This window comes from Acomys russatus, chromosome 26 (genome assembly GCF_903995435.1).
Source record: "Acomys russatus chromosome 26, mAcoRus1.1, whole genome shotgun sequence".
In the NCBI taxonomy this organism is placed as follows: Eukaryota; Metazoa; Chordata; class Mammalia; order Rodentia; family Muridae; genus Acomys; species Acomys russatus.
Genome location: NC_067162.1, coordinates 31,914,129 through 31,934,780, shown reverse-complemented (window position 1 = coordinate 31,934,780; position 20,652 = coordinate 31,914,129). Strand labels below are relative to the sequence as shown.

General features: G+C 38.6%; 1 protein-coding gene across 8 annotated transcripts in view; it reads right to left on the bottom strand.

Annotated features, from left to right (window-relative positions):
• Nfat5 (nuclear factor of activated T cells 5) overlaps positions 1-20,652 on the bottom strand; it is a 119,910-nt gene that overhangs the window by 79,539 nt on the left and 19,719 nt on the right. For all 8 annotated transcript variants that reach the window (XM_051169229.1, XM_051169231.1, XM_051169230.1 and 5 more), the window contains one exon: positions 5,951-6,076. In XM_051169229.1, coding sequence (XP_051025186.1) covers positions 5,951-6,076 — 126 coding nt within the window. Of the gene's footprint in view, positions 1-5,950; positions 6,077-20,652 lie in introns of those variants that run through there.

Here is a 20,652-nt window from a genome sequence, read left to right as displayed (position 1 = left end):
TCAGGTGCTGAAGGTTGCCCTTATTCACAAGGGCATAATTTGTGAAATTCAAGGCTTTCAAAATCCTTAGAAAAGAGCCAAAGCCCTACCTTTGGATGTTAACATACAATTGTGAGGAGCCTATTGTGGTGGAGACTTTTTATGCTGAGAACCAAATAAACCTAATTAAGGTTGATGTCAAGAAACTTCAGGAATGGGTAGGCCTCTACAAAACTGATCAAGGGGGGGGGGGGAACCCTATAAAGTGGTTGGTTGCAGTTGTGCAGGGTTTAAAATTTTCATAGGCCAAGGATGTCAAAAACAATTTCAAATACAAAAAAAATGAACAAATTTCTAAAATTTGTCCCATTTTCAAAACAAACAAACAAACAAACAAAAAACAACAAAAATTTAGCCTGCATGCTGGGTGTGGTGGTGCATGTCTTTAGCCCTAGCACTCAAGAGGCAGAAGCAGAGAGATCTCTACGTTCAAAGCCAGTCCAGGGCAGTCAGAGCTAGTTCACAGAGAAACCTTGTCCCAAAAACCAACCACACAACCAAAATTGACCCTGCATCCAGGTGTGTTGATGTATGTCTGTAATCCTAGTACTTGGAGGGTCAGGGATTTGAGATCATCCTCTGCCACACAGCTCATGGCTACCTGAGACCTTCTCTCAAATAAACAAAAAATCAGGGCACAGTGGCACACGCATTTTAATCCCAGCACTCGGGAGGCAGAGGCAGGCGGATCACTGTGAGTTCGAGGCCAGCCTGGTCTACAAAGTGACTCTGGGACAGCCAAGGCTACACAGAGAAACCCTGTCTCAAAACAAAACAAAAAAGTCTAACAGACCAAAAACAACAAAGAAAAATAAAATAGAAAAACATTAGGCTGTCAGAATGCTTAGGCAGGTTCACTTACTGCCAAGCCTAAGCATCTGAGTTTGATACTGGGCCCTACATATTGAAAACCTGATTCCCAAAAGTTGTCCTCAGACCTTCACAAGCACACCACAGAAAGTGCATTTCTCAATACATAAATGTGACAAAACAATCAAAATAAACCCCAAACCAAAATAGAATAAAAAAACTCTACACTGACTTAATATTCAACAAAGACTGTGTAAATATGATGTACTCTGTATGTGTGGGGGGATGGGGTGCATTCAGTGTTTGTGAGTATACTGAGAGCAGCTGTTGATATCAGGATTATCTTCCTCAATCACTTCACCTTACTATTATTTTAAAGTGGACCTGAAGCTTGCTGGTTTTGGCTAGGCTGCCTGGACATGGAGCCTTTGAAAGATTCACCTGTCTTTACAGGCCCCTGGTGCTAGGGTTACAGAAATGTACCACCGCAACAAGGTCTTACATGGGTTCTGCAAATCTGAACTCAGGTCTTCGAGTACTTTACCATCTTCAGAGCTCTTAACAGAGATTGCTGTAAATGCTTTATGACATGTTTTAGAAAGCTGCCTTATGTATTAGTGTACTGAGGATATATTGCTTCTAAAATAGACCAATTTGTAATCCCATAATTTGGGAGGCAGAGGTAGGAGGATGTGTAGTTCCAGGCTAGATATGTCTATATAGGGAATGTGAAGCCCGCCTTGGGCACATATTTAAGATTCTGTCTACATCTATGCAAAATAAATACTCAATTATTCTAAGTAAAATATAGACCTTATGAAAACAATGAATTTTTTTTTTGAGACAGGGTTTCTCTGTGTAGCCTTGGCTGTTCAGGACTCACTTTGTAGACCAGGCTGGCCTTGAACGCACAGCGATCCGCCTGCCTCTGCCTCCCAAGTGCTGGGATTAAAGGTGTGTGCTACCACTGCCCAGCGAAAACAATGAATTTATACTTGTTATTAAGTTTCTTTCGTTGAAACTTATAGTTTTTATCAATTCTTTACTATCTTTTCATTGTTATTTTGGTTTTTTGAGATGGAGTCATGCTAAGTAACCCAGGTTGGCCTCAAACTAGCAGCTATACTTGCATGCAGGCATGGTCTCTTTAAGGATTTTAAACTCATATTCTTGAGTTAAACAATGAATTATTCACTGTTTATAGTGGCATATACCTACTATAATCCCAGCACCCTAAAGGCAGAGGCAGGAGAAATTCCTGGAGTTTGAAGACATTCTGTCTTCAATATGATCTAACTGACATAATGCAAGCAAATAAAATATTCCCATATGAAAACAGACAAATTAATTTGGTTTTTTTAAAGAGGCAGGGTCTCCTGTAGCTCAGGCTGGCTTCAAATTCATTATGTAGCAGAGGATGACCCTAAACTAATGATCTCCCCACTTCTCAGATGTTGGTATTATAGGTGTACCACCTGGTTTCTCAAGCTGAGGTGATCATAAAGGCTAATACTGCTCTCCATGAAAGAGTTATTACTGTAAACAAGTAAACCTCAGGGTTAGAAACTCTAAACATATGAAAAAATGATTGTTTTAACTTTTATTTCTCCTGATCAACTCCTTATTTTACTAGTAATATTAATTAATTGACTTTTTTTTTTTTTCAAGAAAATGGCCTCTGTCATAGCTACTTACAGAACATGCAACAGTCTTTTAAAAGTTTTTATTTCTGAATCTATCATTCATTGACATACTGAACTTGAAATTCTTAACTCTTTTCCCAAGACAATTCTTAGAAATAGGCAAGTGGACAAATTTCAAACTAATAGAAGTTTCTGACCTTGCCTTCTTATGTGAGAGAATCTGGGCCTCCTACCCTTGTCTTTCTCTATCCTAACCCTGGGACACACAGAGCAAAAATATACTACTGATGATATGAAAAGGTGTAATAGCACAAACATCAAAGCCCTAATAATTTAAAAGGCGCTGAGAAACATCCTTTTGCTCAGGATTCTGGATTGTGGATCAGCAGCATCACATTTATTTATGCTCTCAGTAATATATGACGCAGAAAAAAAAACTACATTGGTGAATCTGAGAAACACATTTTTAATAATTAAATAACAAAGAATGTCATGAACACACATATTCCGAGTCTCTAATTTTTAAAAAAAAAATTTATACTGATTTAAAATTTGTGAAACACAAACCTTTATGGCAGAACTAGAAGTCTGTTCCCACCAGGCCCTCATTCATACCTGACAGCAGCCAATCCAGCTCCTTCAAAACTCTGAAGAATTAACTATATCAAAAGTCATCATTTTTATGCATTTCACATGTAAACAGCAAATGCTACAGATTTTTGTTTTTAAAAAATATCAGCTATTTAAATTAATGTGCATTTCCCTAGCTATCAAGCTTTGGCCAGAAGAACATTGAGTAACTTGGTAAAATACTCCCAGTTTTTCCTCTTCCATAGTTGTATCACCAAGACTATCAATCTAATAAAAATGTGACTCAAATGATACATTTTAATGTCCCTACAATTATTACTCTATAATTTAAACTCTTGTATATAACAGTATATAGTAAAGAGTCTTTTCTATTAATGAGACATTGGAAAATAGAATAAAGTATGTTGGTTACTAAAAAGGTAGGTATATAAATTAAAAGATTATTAATTACTAGGATTTAGATCACAGAAATTTTCCGTGAGAAGTAAACTTTCAAAGTTACCTTTTAATTCTCTTCATTATTTTTATAATGTCAATAATTTCAAGATAGTAAGAATTTACTGGGGTGGAGATGTGTCTTGGTGGTAGAGCACCTGCCAGTCATGTATGAGGCCTTGAGTTCAATCCTCAGGGCCACAAATATAAATGCATTTATATATGTATGTATATATAACATATATCTATGTATATATGTATATAGAATATTTCCTTTGGTTAAATCTTTTGTTTTCATGTTTCAACTCATAGCTTTTAATCTAATTTACCTGGAAAGACTTTCTCAACTATACAGGAAGAGTGAAACTTTTCATTAGAGACCACAAGTCTATTACTTTAAATATCCATACACAATAGGTTCTGAAACATGGTATTATTTAAAGGAAAGTGTTGTTCTCTTTCTAAGCTAAGCTATCATTTTTTTCAGCTTTTAAAAGGAACTGGATCTACTGTAAACAGATGTTAAAAAGCACAGAAGAAACAGACTTGTAGTTCTATGCAGATTCAATATATCCTTATAAAAACAATCTCAAGACACAAAAGAAATCAGTTAGTCAATTTCTACATGTGGATTTAAAGTGAAACAATACTTCTTTGAAATATTTTCTTCCTTTCTTTCTTCTTCTTTTTTTTCCCCCTATTCTTTTTTTTTTTCGAGACAGGGTTTCTCTGTGTAGCCTTGGCTGTCCTGGACTCACTCTGTAGACCAGTCTGGCCTCAAACTCATAGAGATACACCTGTGTCTGCCTCCCAAATGCAGGGATTAAAGGCGTGCGCCACCACACCAGGCTTAAGTATTTTCTATTTTATTATATGAGTCACTCTCCCAGATTAAATATTTTCTCTTTTATTATATGAGTCAATCTTTAAAAACTAGATTTTAAAGCTCCAAATTCCTGAAAATATTCAGAGCTACTTTAGAATCTGGGATATATGAGATGAACCAGGTCATCTTATCAATTTAATTACTAAAAAGCTCACTAATTCACAGTTAAATCCACAGAAACTGTTAGAAAATGTCTGGCCACACATGAACAGTGAGGAAGGCCAATATTTCTTTGTCATGTTTAAAGTTTTCCTGCCCTCAAACAAGAAGGCTTTATAACTACATTGTTCAGCTTGGAAAAGGTTGGTACACAAGGTTAATGGCATACAGGTTAATGCATATAAGAAATTGAAACACCTGCGGATAGAACACGGACTAATACTGTCATTTAGACTACTGCCTTCCCTTTTGATTTTTCTTTGTGAAATTAAAAGAACTTACTAAAAAGAATGTTTTGATGGACTTTAAATGCATTTTTAAGAGATGATAAGTATCATGAGGCAACGAAACCTCTATAGCACAGATAAATCTTCAGGAAAGTAGACATAATGTATTCATTTTTCTAAAGGAGATATATTTAACAACCTATAATGCCAACTTAAGAAAAAAGGTACTATATAGTTGGGCAAGCTATTATTATGGGAAGCATACTAAGTAACTACTAACCAAAATATTTTCCTATTGGTTTATCTGTCAATTTTTTATCCCAATCCAAAATGAAAGTTTGAACCAATTTAATGTATTTACAAAGTGTATGATTTGAGAGCTGAGTAAAAATAAATTTAATAAACTTCTAACATATTTGTAATACTTTTCATTGGTATAAGAGAATATATATTTTATAAATTCAACTTTGCCACTATTTTCCATGAATTTAAAATAAGTATCAGCCCATATATGTGTTTTTGAGACAGGATCTTACTATGTAGCTCTGTGAGCCACACATATATTTAAGTGTAAGAAAAAGGTTATAGTTACATGCTATAAACAGAAAAGAGACTTAAGAACTTCAGTACTTTTTCAGATCATATAACATTTTTCTCTTTGGACAATCTTTTTAACATATTTGTTAAATAAAAGGCCAAATATAACTTCCTAGCCATTTAAAAAATTTTTATTTTACTTTATGTTTATGAATGCTTTATCTGCATGTACACCTACATTCCAGAAGAGGGCATCATATCTCATCATAGATGGTTGTGAGCCACCATGTGGTTGCTGGGAATTGAACTCAGGACCTATGGAAGAGCAGCCAGTGCTCTTAACTGTTGTGCCATCTCTCCAGTCCTTAACTTTTTTTACATTCAACAAAGTCATTTTAAGCTTGGTTCCACATTTGAAGACAAGGTCCATTTTAGGAGAGAGCATTTACAAATGTACCAAAATTTTGGATATATGAAAACCTTTCAAAGCAAAGAGTAGTCTTTAAACCCTTCTCAAACAAACTCTCAAATCATATTCTTTTTGATATGAACTTTGCCAATACTGTTCATGTTGGCCAGATAATACCCTAGTTTTCTTTAATGAAGTAAAATGAAATGCATACCAGCAGCAACTACAGCTGGAGGAGGCGAGCCTGCCTCACCACCACTTGTCTGACTCATTGATGCTACTGATGTTTCTCTAGGTGGAGGTAACTGTAACTCCTTTGGGAGAAGATCATAGACAGATTCTGTATGGATAAAAAAAATTGAAGGAAAGTCAGTCAACATCCTAATTACATGTACATGAAATGAGTATCTTTTCTCTTTTGAGAATTACATAGTCACAAAAAATAACTGCAGTTACTAGCAAGTATTTGCTCTTTTAGTATATAATCATATTTATTAATTTCTTCTCTTATATGTTACATCCTAACTGCAGTTTCCCCTCCCTCCCTCCCTCTGCTGCCCCTCATCTCCTCCCTCCCCATCTACTCCTTGTTTCCCCTTTGGAAAACAACACGCTTCCCAGGGATATTAACCAAACAGCATATCAAATCGCAGTAAGGCTAGGCACCTCCCCATATACTGAGGCTGGATGATGGATGAGAAAACCCAATTGGAGGACAAGGGTCCCAAAAGCAGGAGAAAGTATAAGAAACAGCCCCACCTTTGTTAGGAGTCCCACAAAAACACCAAGTTACACAATTATAACATATATAAAGAGCCTAGGCTAGAACTATGCAGGCTCACTGACTGTTGGTTCAGTCTCTGTGAACCCCTATGGGCTCAGGTTTGTTGATACTGTGAGTTTTCCTGTGGTGTCCTTGACCCCACTGGCTCCTACAACCCGTCCTCCCCATCTTAAGCAGGATTCTCTGAATTCTGCCTAAATGTTTCGCTTTGAGTCTCTGCATCTGTTTTTGATCAGCTGCTGGATGAAGCCTCTCTGATGACAGTTTGGTTAGGCACCAATCTGGGCTGCTCCTAGTCTGTGAGGTCTCTCTAGTGTATAAGCTTATTAAAAACTGAAGAATTAAAAAAAAAAAAAAAGCCTGAAGAACAAAATTTTCCATTGATTCTACTACGATTTTGGTTTTACTTTTGGTTTTATTCTTTATTGTTCATGGTAGTCTCTAGGGGAAACATTTTTTTTTAACTAGCTAAAGTTAAAACCTAAAAGCTTATAAAAGGTTTATAAACACAAACACATAAACTTAAATGGAAAGGCAAGGTGAAATACACCTACAGTCCCAACAAGGCAGCCAAGGCAGGAGGACAAGTCTGAGGCCATCATGACTCATAAAGTTAGTTCCAGGCTAGCCTGGGCCATATAGGAAGATGCTCCAAAACCAAAACTACCCCTCAAAAAGTGTTTCTGAGGCCAGGTGTGGTGGTGCACACCTTTAATTCCAGCACTTGGGAGGCAGAGGCAGGTATATCGGGTGAGTTCGAGGCCAGCCTGTCTACAGAGCGAGTCCAGGAAAGCCAAGGCTACACAGAGAAACTCTGTCTCAAAAAACCAAAACAAAACAAAACAAAAGTCCCCAATAAACTTCATGGACAAAATTGGCTTCTATTTGTAAAAAGCAAATTATGAAGGTCAAGTAGCAAATAAGGTTTTTTTTTGTTTTACTTTGTTGTCCCCCCCCCCCCTTTCTTTTTTGTCTCTCCTAGAGATCAGGAAAATTCTACATGCACAATTATGCTAAACTTAGTTTTTTAAAGTTCCTGTATACATGATGAAGAAATATCAACTTCATAAAATAGATAATTTTCTAGCAACCATATTCAAGTACATGTGAAGGGGATGATCATTACAGCAACATCTTGAATATTTCTCATTTGCAAATGAGAGGGTTTATACACACACACACACATATATGCCATTATAATTCATCATAGATGATGTGATGTTCTCAGTTAATAAGGTAAAAATATGTTTCTTCTTTTTGAGACTCCATTTCATTGTAGCCCAAGCTAGCTTAGAGCTTACTATGTAGTCCATGTTTTCCTGGGACTCTATACAATCTCTTGCATCAGTCTCCCGAGCCATTACACCTGCCATAAGTGAATGCAGTAAGAACTGATGTAACAGCTGATGTGACATTACCACACACATGTACTCATTCCTCTACCCTCTTTCTTTTATGTTATTTTATTTTTCTAAGGAAATTTTTCTTTAGTTTTCCAACTGGGATGAATGTTTTCTTATATATTTTTTCCATCAATGTTGCTAATAACCTTTATTCAACCAAATCATATATGGTACATCATGAATTTTAGGTGATGAAAATCCTAACTAATATAAGTGTATTACTCAAATATCCATGAAGCAAAATCAGAGCAAATGCAATATAGTAAGTAAACTTAAATTATTAATATAGGAAATGGGACAAATGAAGGGGACACACTTCTTTTTGGAGTACAGGAAAGGAATTAAGCATTGTTAAATCTCTGTTAAAAATCACTATTAGAGCCAGGCATGGTATCAGAGAAATGCTAATACCGGCATTCAGAAGGCAGAGAAACTAGAATCTTTACATTTAAGTCCAGCCTGGTCTGCATAGCAAGTTCTAGGACAGCCACAGCTACAAGACACAACTCTGTTTAGACAAACAACAAAAATGAATAAATAAAACAAATCATCACTATTAATATTAATAAAAAGACTTCCTCTCTACCTCTGAACTGTCTAGTAAACCTAGTATCTTGTACATGCTAGGAAAACATTCTTCCACTAAGCAGTCCTCTTTTTTCTTTTTTCCCCCCCTTTTAAGACAGGGCCTCACCGTGAGTGTGTAGCCCTGACTGGCCTGAACTTGCTATAAAGACCAGGCTGGCACTCAACTCACACAGATCTACCTGCTTCTATCTCCCAAGTGCTCTGATTACAAGTGCTTCTGGCCACCACACTTTTTCACTTTTGGAGACAGTGTTTTTACTAAATTACACAAGATGGACTTGAACTTACTCTGTAACCCAGGCTGACAAGTTCTTTAATTAAGCACTCCTCATGTTTATTTTCCAATAAATAAGTTGAGATGATGCTGTGACAGCTGTTAGACTGCTGCCCTGAGCAAAAAGACTACTCTTAGGCCAATACTGATCAGACATGAGAAAACTGCATACTACTTGCAACGGATTGCTCCAGCTCCTGAAGGTACAGCCTCAGCCAGTGCAATTTCAAACAATTTGTACCAAACTTTTTATATCATATGAATCAATGAACTTTATTTTTAAATCTTCTTGGTTTTTTAAGACAGGATTTCTCTGTACAACAGAGCCCTAGCTATCCCAGACTCTCTTCTTCGTAGACCAGGTTGGCCTCCAACTCACAGAGATCTGCCTGCCTCTGCCTCCCAAGTACTGGGATTAAAGGCCTGTGCCACCACACGTGGCTCTCTTCCATCAGTGAACTGTTAAAGACCCTCTAACCATTTCCAAAGGCCAGAAGGGGAGCAAGTTTCCTGGTGGTCTAACAGAAACACGGATGCGGCTGGTGCTAAAAGAGCAACGCTGTGCCTGCTGTGAACAGAAGCCGTGAACAGTGTAAACACACTCTGATCTCTTCTCTGGCTATAGGAGCAGGCTGTTTGGTTCACTTGGTGACTCAGTTGAGAGACCACCCTGAGATATATCCCTCAGAATTGCAGCACTAAGCCCAATACAAAGTTTCTCTCTAACAGTCCTTACTTGCTACTCTCAGTAATGAGGAGTTGAGCTGGTAACACAAGAAGCAAAGTCGATAAAGCAGCAGCAATGGCAGCCTGCAGGCCAAACTGCAAAAGCTGTTTGACAGCTGAAAAAGGTAGCTAAAGAGTTCCCAAGGATGGCCAAGTTAAGAGGAGGCAGAGAAAGCAGACAAAGAGCAAGAGCAAAGACTGAAAGATAAAAGGCTACCCAGAAAAGACACTGTAGGCTGTGGTTGTTGGAAGACTTCCAGGGACTTGTCAAACCTCTGGGACTGAGGGTCTCAGATATCCCAGGATCTGGAGCTGTAAAACTGACAGTTGTCAAGAGTTAAACATTTCCTTATCTAGAAATACCCAAAAGTTACAGTTTCTGCCAAGGGCTAAGGCATTCTATCTTCCTCGGCCTGTAAAAGCACTGTAGTTGAAGCACTTTGTAGAGCGAAGGATCCTACCAAAGGTCTGCACAGGAGCTATAACACTAGAGGGCGCCAAATGTCACTGTTCTGGTCTGCTTGCTGTCAGACAGCAAAGCTTAGCACACAAAGCACTTCTCTTAACCTACTTAAGATCTCTATCAAGATAGGACAGAAGTACAAGAACACAAAGAAAGAAAATCAGCAGAATGGGGAACATACTAAGAAGACTAAGAATTTGCTGTAAGGGTCTAGCCCAACTGGAAAAGGAGAAAGAATGAAATCAGCATTTCCAGGTACTCAAAACAAATTAATGTTTTTAGTTACAAAGTCAACAATGTCAAAATTAGCTGGCTAGATTGGTCATTAGTTCTAGAAATTCTAATTGATCCACTTATGTTACTGATTATTTCTGGGTCAATTTAGTTCTTTATTCTTCAGTGCTACTTATGAAGACTTTCACCACAGTGCACTCAAGCTCAAAATAGAATCTTTTCCTGAGGCATAAACAGTAAGAGGGATGAAAAAACTGTGTTTTTGTTTGTTTGTTTTCTGAGACAAGATCTCTCTCTATAGCCCTGGCTGTCCTGGAACTCACTACATAGACCAGGGTGGCCTTAAACTCACAGAGATCCACCTGCCTCTGCATCCCAAGGGCTAGGATCTAAGGCACGCACCATTAGGCCTGAAACTGTGGTTTTTAAAATGGTGTGTGTGCACACACTCTTGAGAGCAAGCCTAAGTTTATGTATGTACAGCATGTGTATACAAGAGCCCACCAGGATCAGAAGAGGGCATTGGATTCCCTGGAATTGTTGTTACAGGTGGTTGTGAGCCACCTTGTGGGTACTGAGACCCGAACTCAGGCCCTTGCAAAGAGAACATTTGTGACCTAACAGTGCACTTTATTTCCCTTCCTGGGTGGGCATTCTGTGCCCTAAGTACTGCTGTCTCCAGCTTTAGTCTGCTATTGTTCATTTCAGAAAAAGACAACAGATCTCCAAGCCCTATACTCCCTAGGTCTCTTCTAGTCTAGGAAGAGAAGCCAGGGCTGGAAAACAAAAGATTTTTCTTGTCCTTCTCTTATAGCAAAATAGCAACATTTAGTAACACAATTACAATCATGACTGACTGAGCATCCTCAACGGCCAGCCACTATGCAAAAAGGGTGTATATGTTAAACATACATATAGTGTCACTTAATTTCAAAACAATTCTCATGACAAATTTTACTCATGAAAAGTAGAAAAATACCAGGATTGTTAAGATTAAAAATTAAAAATATGTAATAAAATAAAAGAGAATGGTTATAAAATCTAGGACTGTAGTGTTTTCCTAATAAGAAACATGGAGATAGGACAAAGGAACAACAACAACAAAACTAAACTGGATCAGACAGTGGACTTACAGGTATTCTTTTTAGGAGATCATATTGACTGAATACAATGGAAGGTGGTATGTGAGGATGAGGCACAGCTCACAGAACAGATGTGGTTGAAATAGCAAGAACTATTCTAAGACCTAGACTATACTCCTTTTTGGATTAGTAGTCTCCATTTCACCTTTACTGACCAGAGAACAAAATTCAACTGCGTAGGGCTTAGACTAAACACCAATTGTCAGAGAGTTCATTTCCTTTTTAACTTCTCTCCGGAGTCTTTTATTTACTTTCAGGTAATCAAGTTGAGCAGATTACTGACTTATGTCTACGAAGAAATGAAAAGAAAAAAAGCATTCTCTGTGAGGTTATTTCTGGCCAAGGGGACATGCATATATACATGCACACACAAGTATTTTTTTTTTTCAAGCAATCAGCTAAATAAAAATATTTTTAAAGGGATGAAAAAGCAGAGAGAACTCTGAGTTGAGTGTCAGGTAGTTTGTATAGCAAGTTCAGGCCAGCCAGGGCTACAAAGGAGGATAATAGCTCTTGCTACCCTATAACTGGCTATGTAGAACAGTATAACCTTGAACTCACAGAAATCCTCTGCCTCCTAGACTGAGATTAAAGGTGATACTCCTTTCTGGTGTGCAGGCGTACATACAGACAGAGTACTGTATACATAATAAATAAAAACACACACATATATATATATGTTTATATATATATATAAAACGAAGTGAAGCCAGGTAGTAGTGGCACATGCCTTTAATCCCAGCACTCAGGAGGCAGAGGAAGGTGGATTTCTGTGAACTTGAGACTGGCCTGGTCTACAGAGCTAGTAGGGCAGCAAAAGATATACAAAGAGACCCTATCTTGAATCCCCGCCCCAAAAGCAACAAAGTATGAATTAATGTTTTAAACAGGTACTATTACACAAATAATAGAAATTCTCCAATTATCAGGTATAGACACAGTTTATAGACATGCTACCTCAAATGCTCAATCATCAGGTATAGATAACACACTGAAAAATCCACTTGTAAACACTTTTATCTTGTTTTAAATATGAAAACAAAAACATCTGCCATCCTTGTAAATATGTAACTATGATTAAACTCAGAAGGTTTCCTTAAGGCAATCCTCTTCAAAAAAGGCTTAAGAAATATTTGTCTTACTCTTCCCCTCCTTTGTTCATTGCCTCAATAAACAGGTAAATCCCCAAGCTAATGTTTCATATTGGACACTCTTGACAAAGTCCTGACATTCTCCAATGTACCAACAGTTGTACACTGAAAAGACAGCTTTCATTTTGTTTAAAAACAAAAACATTTCACCCTTGACAGTCATCTATTTGGCATCTCCACTGGAAAAATGCACTGGCTGCATGCAGTTCCACTGAATATTTTGTTTCTCAAAGATTATAGAGTCCAAGAATAACTCATAGGTGATACTCTGTTTTAACAAGTTTTGTCAGTTTTGAAGTGTAAGCCAACTCACTAATTTGCTATCAAATATATATGTACTCATATTAATTTCCAGATTGCATTGTTTTCCCCAAACATACTAGTGTTGTAACTTATTTACATAATATACAAGAGTACACTTTATACCAACTGGGGGCAGGGGGCAAAGAAAGCTAAAGAGTTCCATAGACATCACCCAGTTATTTAATTATCTGTTATTTTGGGATGAAGCTCAGTTGACAGACCATCTGCCCAGGGGCATTCAATCCCCAGAGCAGTATAAACCTGGCCTGGTGACACACTCCTATAATTCCAGTACTTGGAAGTAGACTTAGGAAATTCAGGAGTTCAAGGCCATTCTTGGAAACTCAGGGAGTTCAAAGCCAACCTGGACTAGAAAACTGTGTCCATGCCTCCCCGCCCAACAACAACAAAAAAGACCTACACTTTAAATTTCCTGTTATTTTGTGTTCTAGTGAAAGGGGGTGGGGGTGGGGTAGGGGAGCGGTTGTATTATGTTCACATGTGTCTATGGACCTGTGGAGGCAGAGGTCAATGTTGGATATCTTCTTCACTTGCTCTCCATCTTGATTTTATTTTATTTTTTTACATTTAATTTTGTATGTATGAGTGGACACATGTCTTGATAAATGTGTGACAGTCGGAGGGCCATTTTTGTGAGTCAGTTGTCTTTTTCTACCTTGTGGGTTCTGAGGATTGAGCAAAGGTCATCAGGCTTGACGACCTTTGATTTTATAGGCTGAGTTATCTAGTTGGCTCCTACATCTTTCCCTCATAGAATCTTGCTTGCATACTACTAGGATTACAGGTAGATGTTGTCACATCCAGCTTTTTATGTGGTTTCTAGGGATCAAACTCAGGTCTATGCTTATGTGGAAAGCACTTTACCAACTAAGTCACCAGGCCTCTTTATATATTCTTTTACTCAAGTCTGTCCCAGAAGAAACAAAACTCTTAATTAATGACATCATAAAGGACCCACACAGCACTTAGTGAAACATATAAGGCTTATTTATAATTTCCAAAAATCTTACACAGATTTTTTTTTAGAGTGTTCAAACCATGAACTATGCATTGTGGTGTATGCCTAATAATCCCAGCATATAGCTGGCTGATGCAGGATATCAGGACTAAGTCAGGACTGCTAAGTGGCAAGACTGTCTCAAAAAAGAACAATCCTGCCCCCAAACAAACAATATCCAGCATGGATGTCAGAGACAGAACAGCACTAGGAAGTTTGTATGTTGGGGGCACCTTACATACAGCACCAGAGCCTAAACACTAATGAAGATATCTTCACAGGAAGTTGCTCAAGTCTGGGTATTTAAAGTACAGTACAGCTATAAAGGATGTGGCCATGTGAGAGCAGTAGACTGTAGCATGGAGAGTTGTAATCCATGCAGCCACAAAAGCATTTATCTAAGACTGTAGAGTTTGAGCAGGATGAGGGCATCTGTGTAAGAAGCTTGGCACATGTGAGATTATCAGAGACTGGCTATATGACTGTCCAAAGTGAGGAATAAGAATAAAAGTAAAGCCGGGCATGGTGTTACACGCCTTTAATCCCAGCACTCAAGAGGCAGAGGCGGGTGGATCACTGTGAGTTCGAGGCCAGCCTGGTCTACAAAGCAAGTCCAGGACAACCAAGACTATACAGAGAAACCCTATCTCGAAAAACCAAAAAAAAAAAAAAAAGAATACAAGTAAAGTTGAAGGTATTCACGGGTGAATAGGAGGTGTGCTCTGAGTTTTAAGAGCTTCCATATAGGAAACACAATGTTCAAGCTGGTTAATTAATCTGTCAGAAGGAGGAAGGCAGTGGCAGTGTGTGACAAAGTTAGTAAACTATTAAGATCAGACGGGGCCAATCTAGGCTACATGATAAAAGAAAAACAATCTCAAAGCAACTCAATAAATCAAAAGAAAGCAAATTTAAATGGCCATCAAAAATAATCTATGGGGCTGGGTGATGGTGGCGCACGCCTTTAATTCCAGCACTCGGGAGGCAGAGGCAGGCGAATCTCTGTGAGTTCGAGGCCAGCCTGGTCTACAAAGTGAGTCCAGGACAGCCAAGGCTACACAGAGAAACCCTGTCTCGAAAAACCAAAAACAAACAAACAAAAAACTATGGGTTGGAATCACTTGGTAAAGTTCTTGATACACAAGCACCAGGACTTAAACTGGATATCTAGCACTCATGGAAAAAGTCAGATGTAGTGAAACACAACTGTAATCCCAGCTCTGGAAACCCACAGGAGGCAGCTCCATTGCAGTTTACTGCCAGCTAGTACGCCCAGGTTCTGATGAGAGAGCCTGTCTCAAGAAACAAGATGGACAGCTCTGAGGAATGACCCTAAAGGTTGGCTTCTGGCCACCTGGGCATACACGTGTTCATGTGCACACACACGTATACCCATACCCACATATACAAATATGCTCACAGAACTCCTTATGTTGTTTTTTTGCTCCTTTGTCACAACTTCTGCTTAAAACCAAATCCCACAAAAAGAAAAACTTTGGTAGAAAAATATATCAAAGTCTAGCTAAAAAAAAAAGGTGATGTTCAAGAGACTGCTCTTGCCGACGATCCATGCTCAGTTCCCTGTGCCCACCACCAGGAAGCTTATAACCCCCTATAACTCCAGCTCCAGGGGATTTGATGCCATCTTCTGGCCTTTACAGGTACATGCATACCTTTGATGCAAACATGCAAACACACACACACACACACACACACACACACACACCTGCATGTATGTGAGCACACACACAAATTTTTTAAAAAATGGATTGGATTCCATCCTCTGGCCTCTGCAGGTACCAGGCACAGCACATGGTACACAGATAGACATACAGGCTGTTATCTCTTAATCAATTTTGTTAACACCTTATTTGTCACAGACTTAGGCTCACCATATTTCAGAATATGTCGTCACTTCCTTACTTTCATCTGTAACCTGACAAAATTTAACTTAAGCATCATTTAGCTAGCTCATATACTGAACTAGGGGCATAAATCTAAAAGAAAATCACTCTTAGAAGATCACAGATAAAGAATCGTTTAAAATAATAAAGCCAGCACATGGGTAGGAAAAGAAGAAAAACATGAGTTCAAAGTCAATCTTGACTACATAGAAAATTGGAGGCTAGATACATATAGGAAGAATGGAAGGAAGTGAGGGAAGGACAGAGGAAAGAAGGAGCAATCATAGCAGTAGGCAAATAAGAGACTCAAGACACTAAAACTTGGCTTTGATTGCTCCTAACAATCATGAAGACTGGGCTATTAAATTTTATAATCAGGTTGACAATACAGCTATTTAATAACATGTGAGTACAAATTAAATATTTGTTGAGTGATGGCTGTCTTTGCCTCTCCATTTTCACCTTTCTCTCCACTTGTCAAGAAACAACAATTTTCAATTCTTCATCCATGTATTTTAAAAAAAGATTATTTATTTATTATTTATACAATGTTCTGCTTGCATGTGAGCCATAAGAGGGCAACAGATCTCATTACAAATGGTTGTGAACCACTATGTGATTGCTGGGAATTGAACTCAGGACCTTTGGAAGAACAGCCACTGCTCTTAATCTCCGAGCCATCTCTCCAGCCCCCCATCCATGTATTCTTACCTTTGCAAATATTTTGTTTTGTTTTTCCTTAAAACACTGATTACCCTACCTCACCCCGCCTGCCATAGCCCCTTTCAACTGATTATTTTGTTCTAAGTGGCTCTTCTGACCACCTCAATCTTCTCTTACTATGTAAGCCAGGCTCACCTTTTAGGCCACACTGACTTCCAACTTGTGTTAATCTTTCTGCATTCCAGTATGCTGAGATTACAAGTATGTGCCACTATGGCAGCTTCACTTCAATTTCATTACTTAGTTCTATTTCTCTTACATAATATTTATGACATATTAAAATTTGCCAGTTTACTTAAATGTATTTCTTATTAGAGTCCACACATCATGGAGACAGTGACTGGGTCAGTTCATTCAATTGTCTGAACAAAGGCATGGTGCTTGACACAAATAGGTACTCATTTGATGAGTGCATTAATAAGAAAATAAACTCTGGGATTGCTAGTAGTACATTAAAAAAAAAAAAAGAGGTAATACTTCAAAATTGTTCTACAGGAAAAGATACTTGCTCTGCCAAGACTGGTGACCTGTTTGATTCCCGAAACCAACATACGGAAGAAGACTTATTCCTCAGAGTCCCCTCAGACTTGCACATGGGCACTGTGGCATACACACACTCACACACCCACATCATGTACCATGCACAATACAAATTTAAAATTTAAGTATGTTGACAAATATGAATGGGAAAGCAGCAGGGATGGGAAAGTCATAGAGAGGAAGGAACTTTAAGAATAAGTAATCAAGTGCTGGGCATTCCTGTAATCCCAGCACTCGGATCTCTGTGAGTTCGAGGCCAGCTCATTCTACAAGTACAGCCAAGGTTATACAGAGAAAGCCTGTCTTAAAAAACCAAAACCAACCAAACAAATAAAATATATAGAATTAAGAGCTAAACATGGGGGCACATGCCTTTCATTCCAGCACTCAGGAGTCAACAGACGCAGATGGATCTTTTTGAGTTTGAGGTCAGCCTGGTCTACCATAGTGAGTTTCAGGATAGGCAGGGCTAGAGATTCTGTCTCAACAACAAACAAACAAGACAGTAACTATAAATATAAGTATGAAGGATAAAAAGTGTCAGAAAGAATGTTGAGGACTTCCAAATGTGAAAATGTCTCAGCTCAAGAAACAAAGAACCTGAAAGAATTCACTTACTGGATGTGGAAAAAGGTACTTCCTGTGTAGAGTAAGTGGCTAACCTTTCTAAAGAGAAGGAATAGGATACTTGAGAAGACAGGGCTGCTGATGGGTTATATTATTTATATAATATATAAATATTGACAGTATAAAGAAAACTACCAGTTATACGAAAAAGCCTGAGATACCATAAAGGAGAAGAAATTCACTGAAGAAAACACCACCAAGTTACCACTGTGGCATGTGATTGTAATCCCAACTAACTATCCAGGAAACGAAGCAATCCTTATTATATAGGGTAGTAAGACTGGCAACTTTACTATATTAGCAATGTGTTTTATAATTGTTCTGCTTTCATTATTAGCTACTTTTGTTTATCTCTTACTGTGACAAGTTTGTAAAAAACTTTTTTTTAATTTATTCACTTTACATCCTAATTGTAGCCCCCTCCCTCCCTCTCTCTCCTACCAACTGACCCCAGCCTATCAAGTCTCATCAGGACTGCCTGCATCCTCTTCCCTGTGGCCTGGCAAGGCCACCTTGCCAGAGGGCTGTGATCACTGAACAGTTACCAGAGTTCATATCAGGGACTGTCCCTGCTTCCCATATTAGGGGACCCACATAGAGACTGAGCTGCCTATCAACTACATCTGAACAAGAGGTCTAGGTTCTCTCCATGCATGGTCCTCCATTAGTGCATGAGCCCCAGTATAGTAAGATTCAGTGGTTAGGGATCAGATCAGGGAGGGCTTCCAATATCAACTGCTAGTCTCCACACCATCTAGCATATGTGTGTGTGTGTGTGTGTGTGTATGTGTGTGTGTGTGTGTAGGGATCAGATCAGGGAGGGCTTCCAATATCAACTGCTAACCTCCACACCATCTAGCGTGTGTGTGTGTGTGTGTGTGTGTGTGTGTGTGTGTGTGTGTGTGTGCGTGCGCGCGCGCGTGTGTAGCATGGGATTACTCTTCCAGAGATTCTGAGTTAAATTCTTACCATCCAGCAGGGCGTGGTGGCGCACACCTTTAATCCTAGCGTGAGGGAGGCAGAGGCTGGTGGATCACTGTGAGTTTGAGGCCAGCCTGATCTACAAAATGAGTTCAGGACAGCAAAGACTACACAAAGAAACCCTGTCTCGAAGGAAAAAAACAAATCTCACCATCCACATGGTGGCTCACAATCATCTATAATTGTAGTCTCATGGAATCCAATGCCCTCTTCTGGTGCGTGGACAAAACACCCATATCCAGTAAACAAATAAGTATAAATAAATTGTGAGACACATACACACACACACACACACACACACACACACACACACAGAAAGAGGGGGGGGGAACCTAGTTAAATTTTTTTCCCATGAAAATATATAAAAAATATGGGCTGGAGTGATATCCTAGATGGTTAAGAGTACTCGCTGCTCTTTTGGAGGACTCAGTATGGGTCCTAGCACTCTTGTCAGGTGGCTCACAACCTCTTATAACCCCAGCTTTAGGATATCCAGTGCTCTCTTTTGGCCCCCACCAAGCATCCACAGATATACAGAGACACATGTTCCCAAATTAAGTAAAAAAAAATTTTTTTTAAATTAAGTATAGGGAACTCCCAATGTCTTAAGTTTATTTTTTTATTGGTATTTTTAAAAGATAGAAAAACAAGCTGGAGAGGTTAAATAAGATCATTTGTTGCTTTTATAGGGGACTTGGTTTGGTTCCCAGCAACAACATAGTTGCTCACAACCATTAAAATTCCAGGTCCAGGGAATCGGACACACTCTTCTGACCTCTGTGGCCATGTATACACATGAAGGCAAAATACTCATATGCATAAAATAAATACATTTAAAAATATTAATTAGGGGCTAAAAAGATGGCTTCACACTTAATAGAATGCATTGCTTTTTCAGGGGATGTAGTTCAATTCCCAGCACCCATATCTAGTGGCTCATGTCAGGTGTTCACAAACTCTTGCTAACTCCAGCTCCAGGAAATTCAATGCCTTTGGCATCCATGGGCAACCCCATCCATGCACATGATTAAAAATAAATGAATACACCTTTGTTTTGTTGTTGTTGAAGAAAGGGTTTCTTTGTGTAGCCTTAGCTGTCCTAGACTCACTTTGTAGATGAGGCTGGCTTCAAACTTACAGCAATCCCCTTGCCTCTGCCTCCCTGAGTGATGGGATTAAAGGCATGTACCACCAAGCCTGACTTGAATAAATTATTTTAAAAAGAAAAAAATTTTTAAATAGCATTATAGGTTTTCTGTTTGTCTTCACATATTCTATGCAAGGAAATTAATTAATTATATGCTGAACTGCAAGCCCAGCCCAGAATCAGTTTCATATCTTCCTTTTAAAAACTTAAACATTCCATCATAAACAATTTCTTCTATCATTAAATATTCTTTGAATAAATGATGTTTATTTAGTTTTGCTTAAGAAAGAGCTTTGTTACATATGTATATTATGCTAGCCTTAAACTCTCTTGCCTTGGCCTCAGCAGGGCTGGGATTACAGGTGTATCATTGCACTCAACTAAATACATTATTTGTAACAGTCACCATATTTAATATATGAAGTTTATTAAACAAAAGATGATAATGAAGCCGGGTGTGATGGCACACACCTTTAATCCCAGGCTTGGGAGGCAGAGGCAGGAGGATTGCTGTGAGCTCGAGGCCAGCCTGGTCTACCAAAGCGAGTCTAGGACAGCCAAGGCTAAACAGAGAAACCCTGTCTTGAAAAAAAAAACAACAAAATAAAAAGGCCATTGGTCATAAATTTTCAAACTTCCATATACTCATCTGTTTCTTTATCATCCATCCATCCATTTTTTTTTTCCCTCTGAGACAAAGTTTCTCTGTGTAGCTTTGGCTGTCCTGGACTTGCTATGTAGACCAGGCTGTCCTCGAACTCACAAATATCCGCCTGCCTCTGCCTCCTGAGTGCTGGCTCACTGTGTAACCCTGGTTGTCCTTAACTCACTATGTAGATCAGGCTGGCCTCAAACTCAGAGATCTACCTACCTCAGTGGGATTAAAGGTGAGCATACCCACACATGAC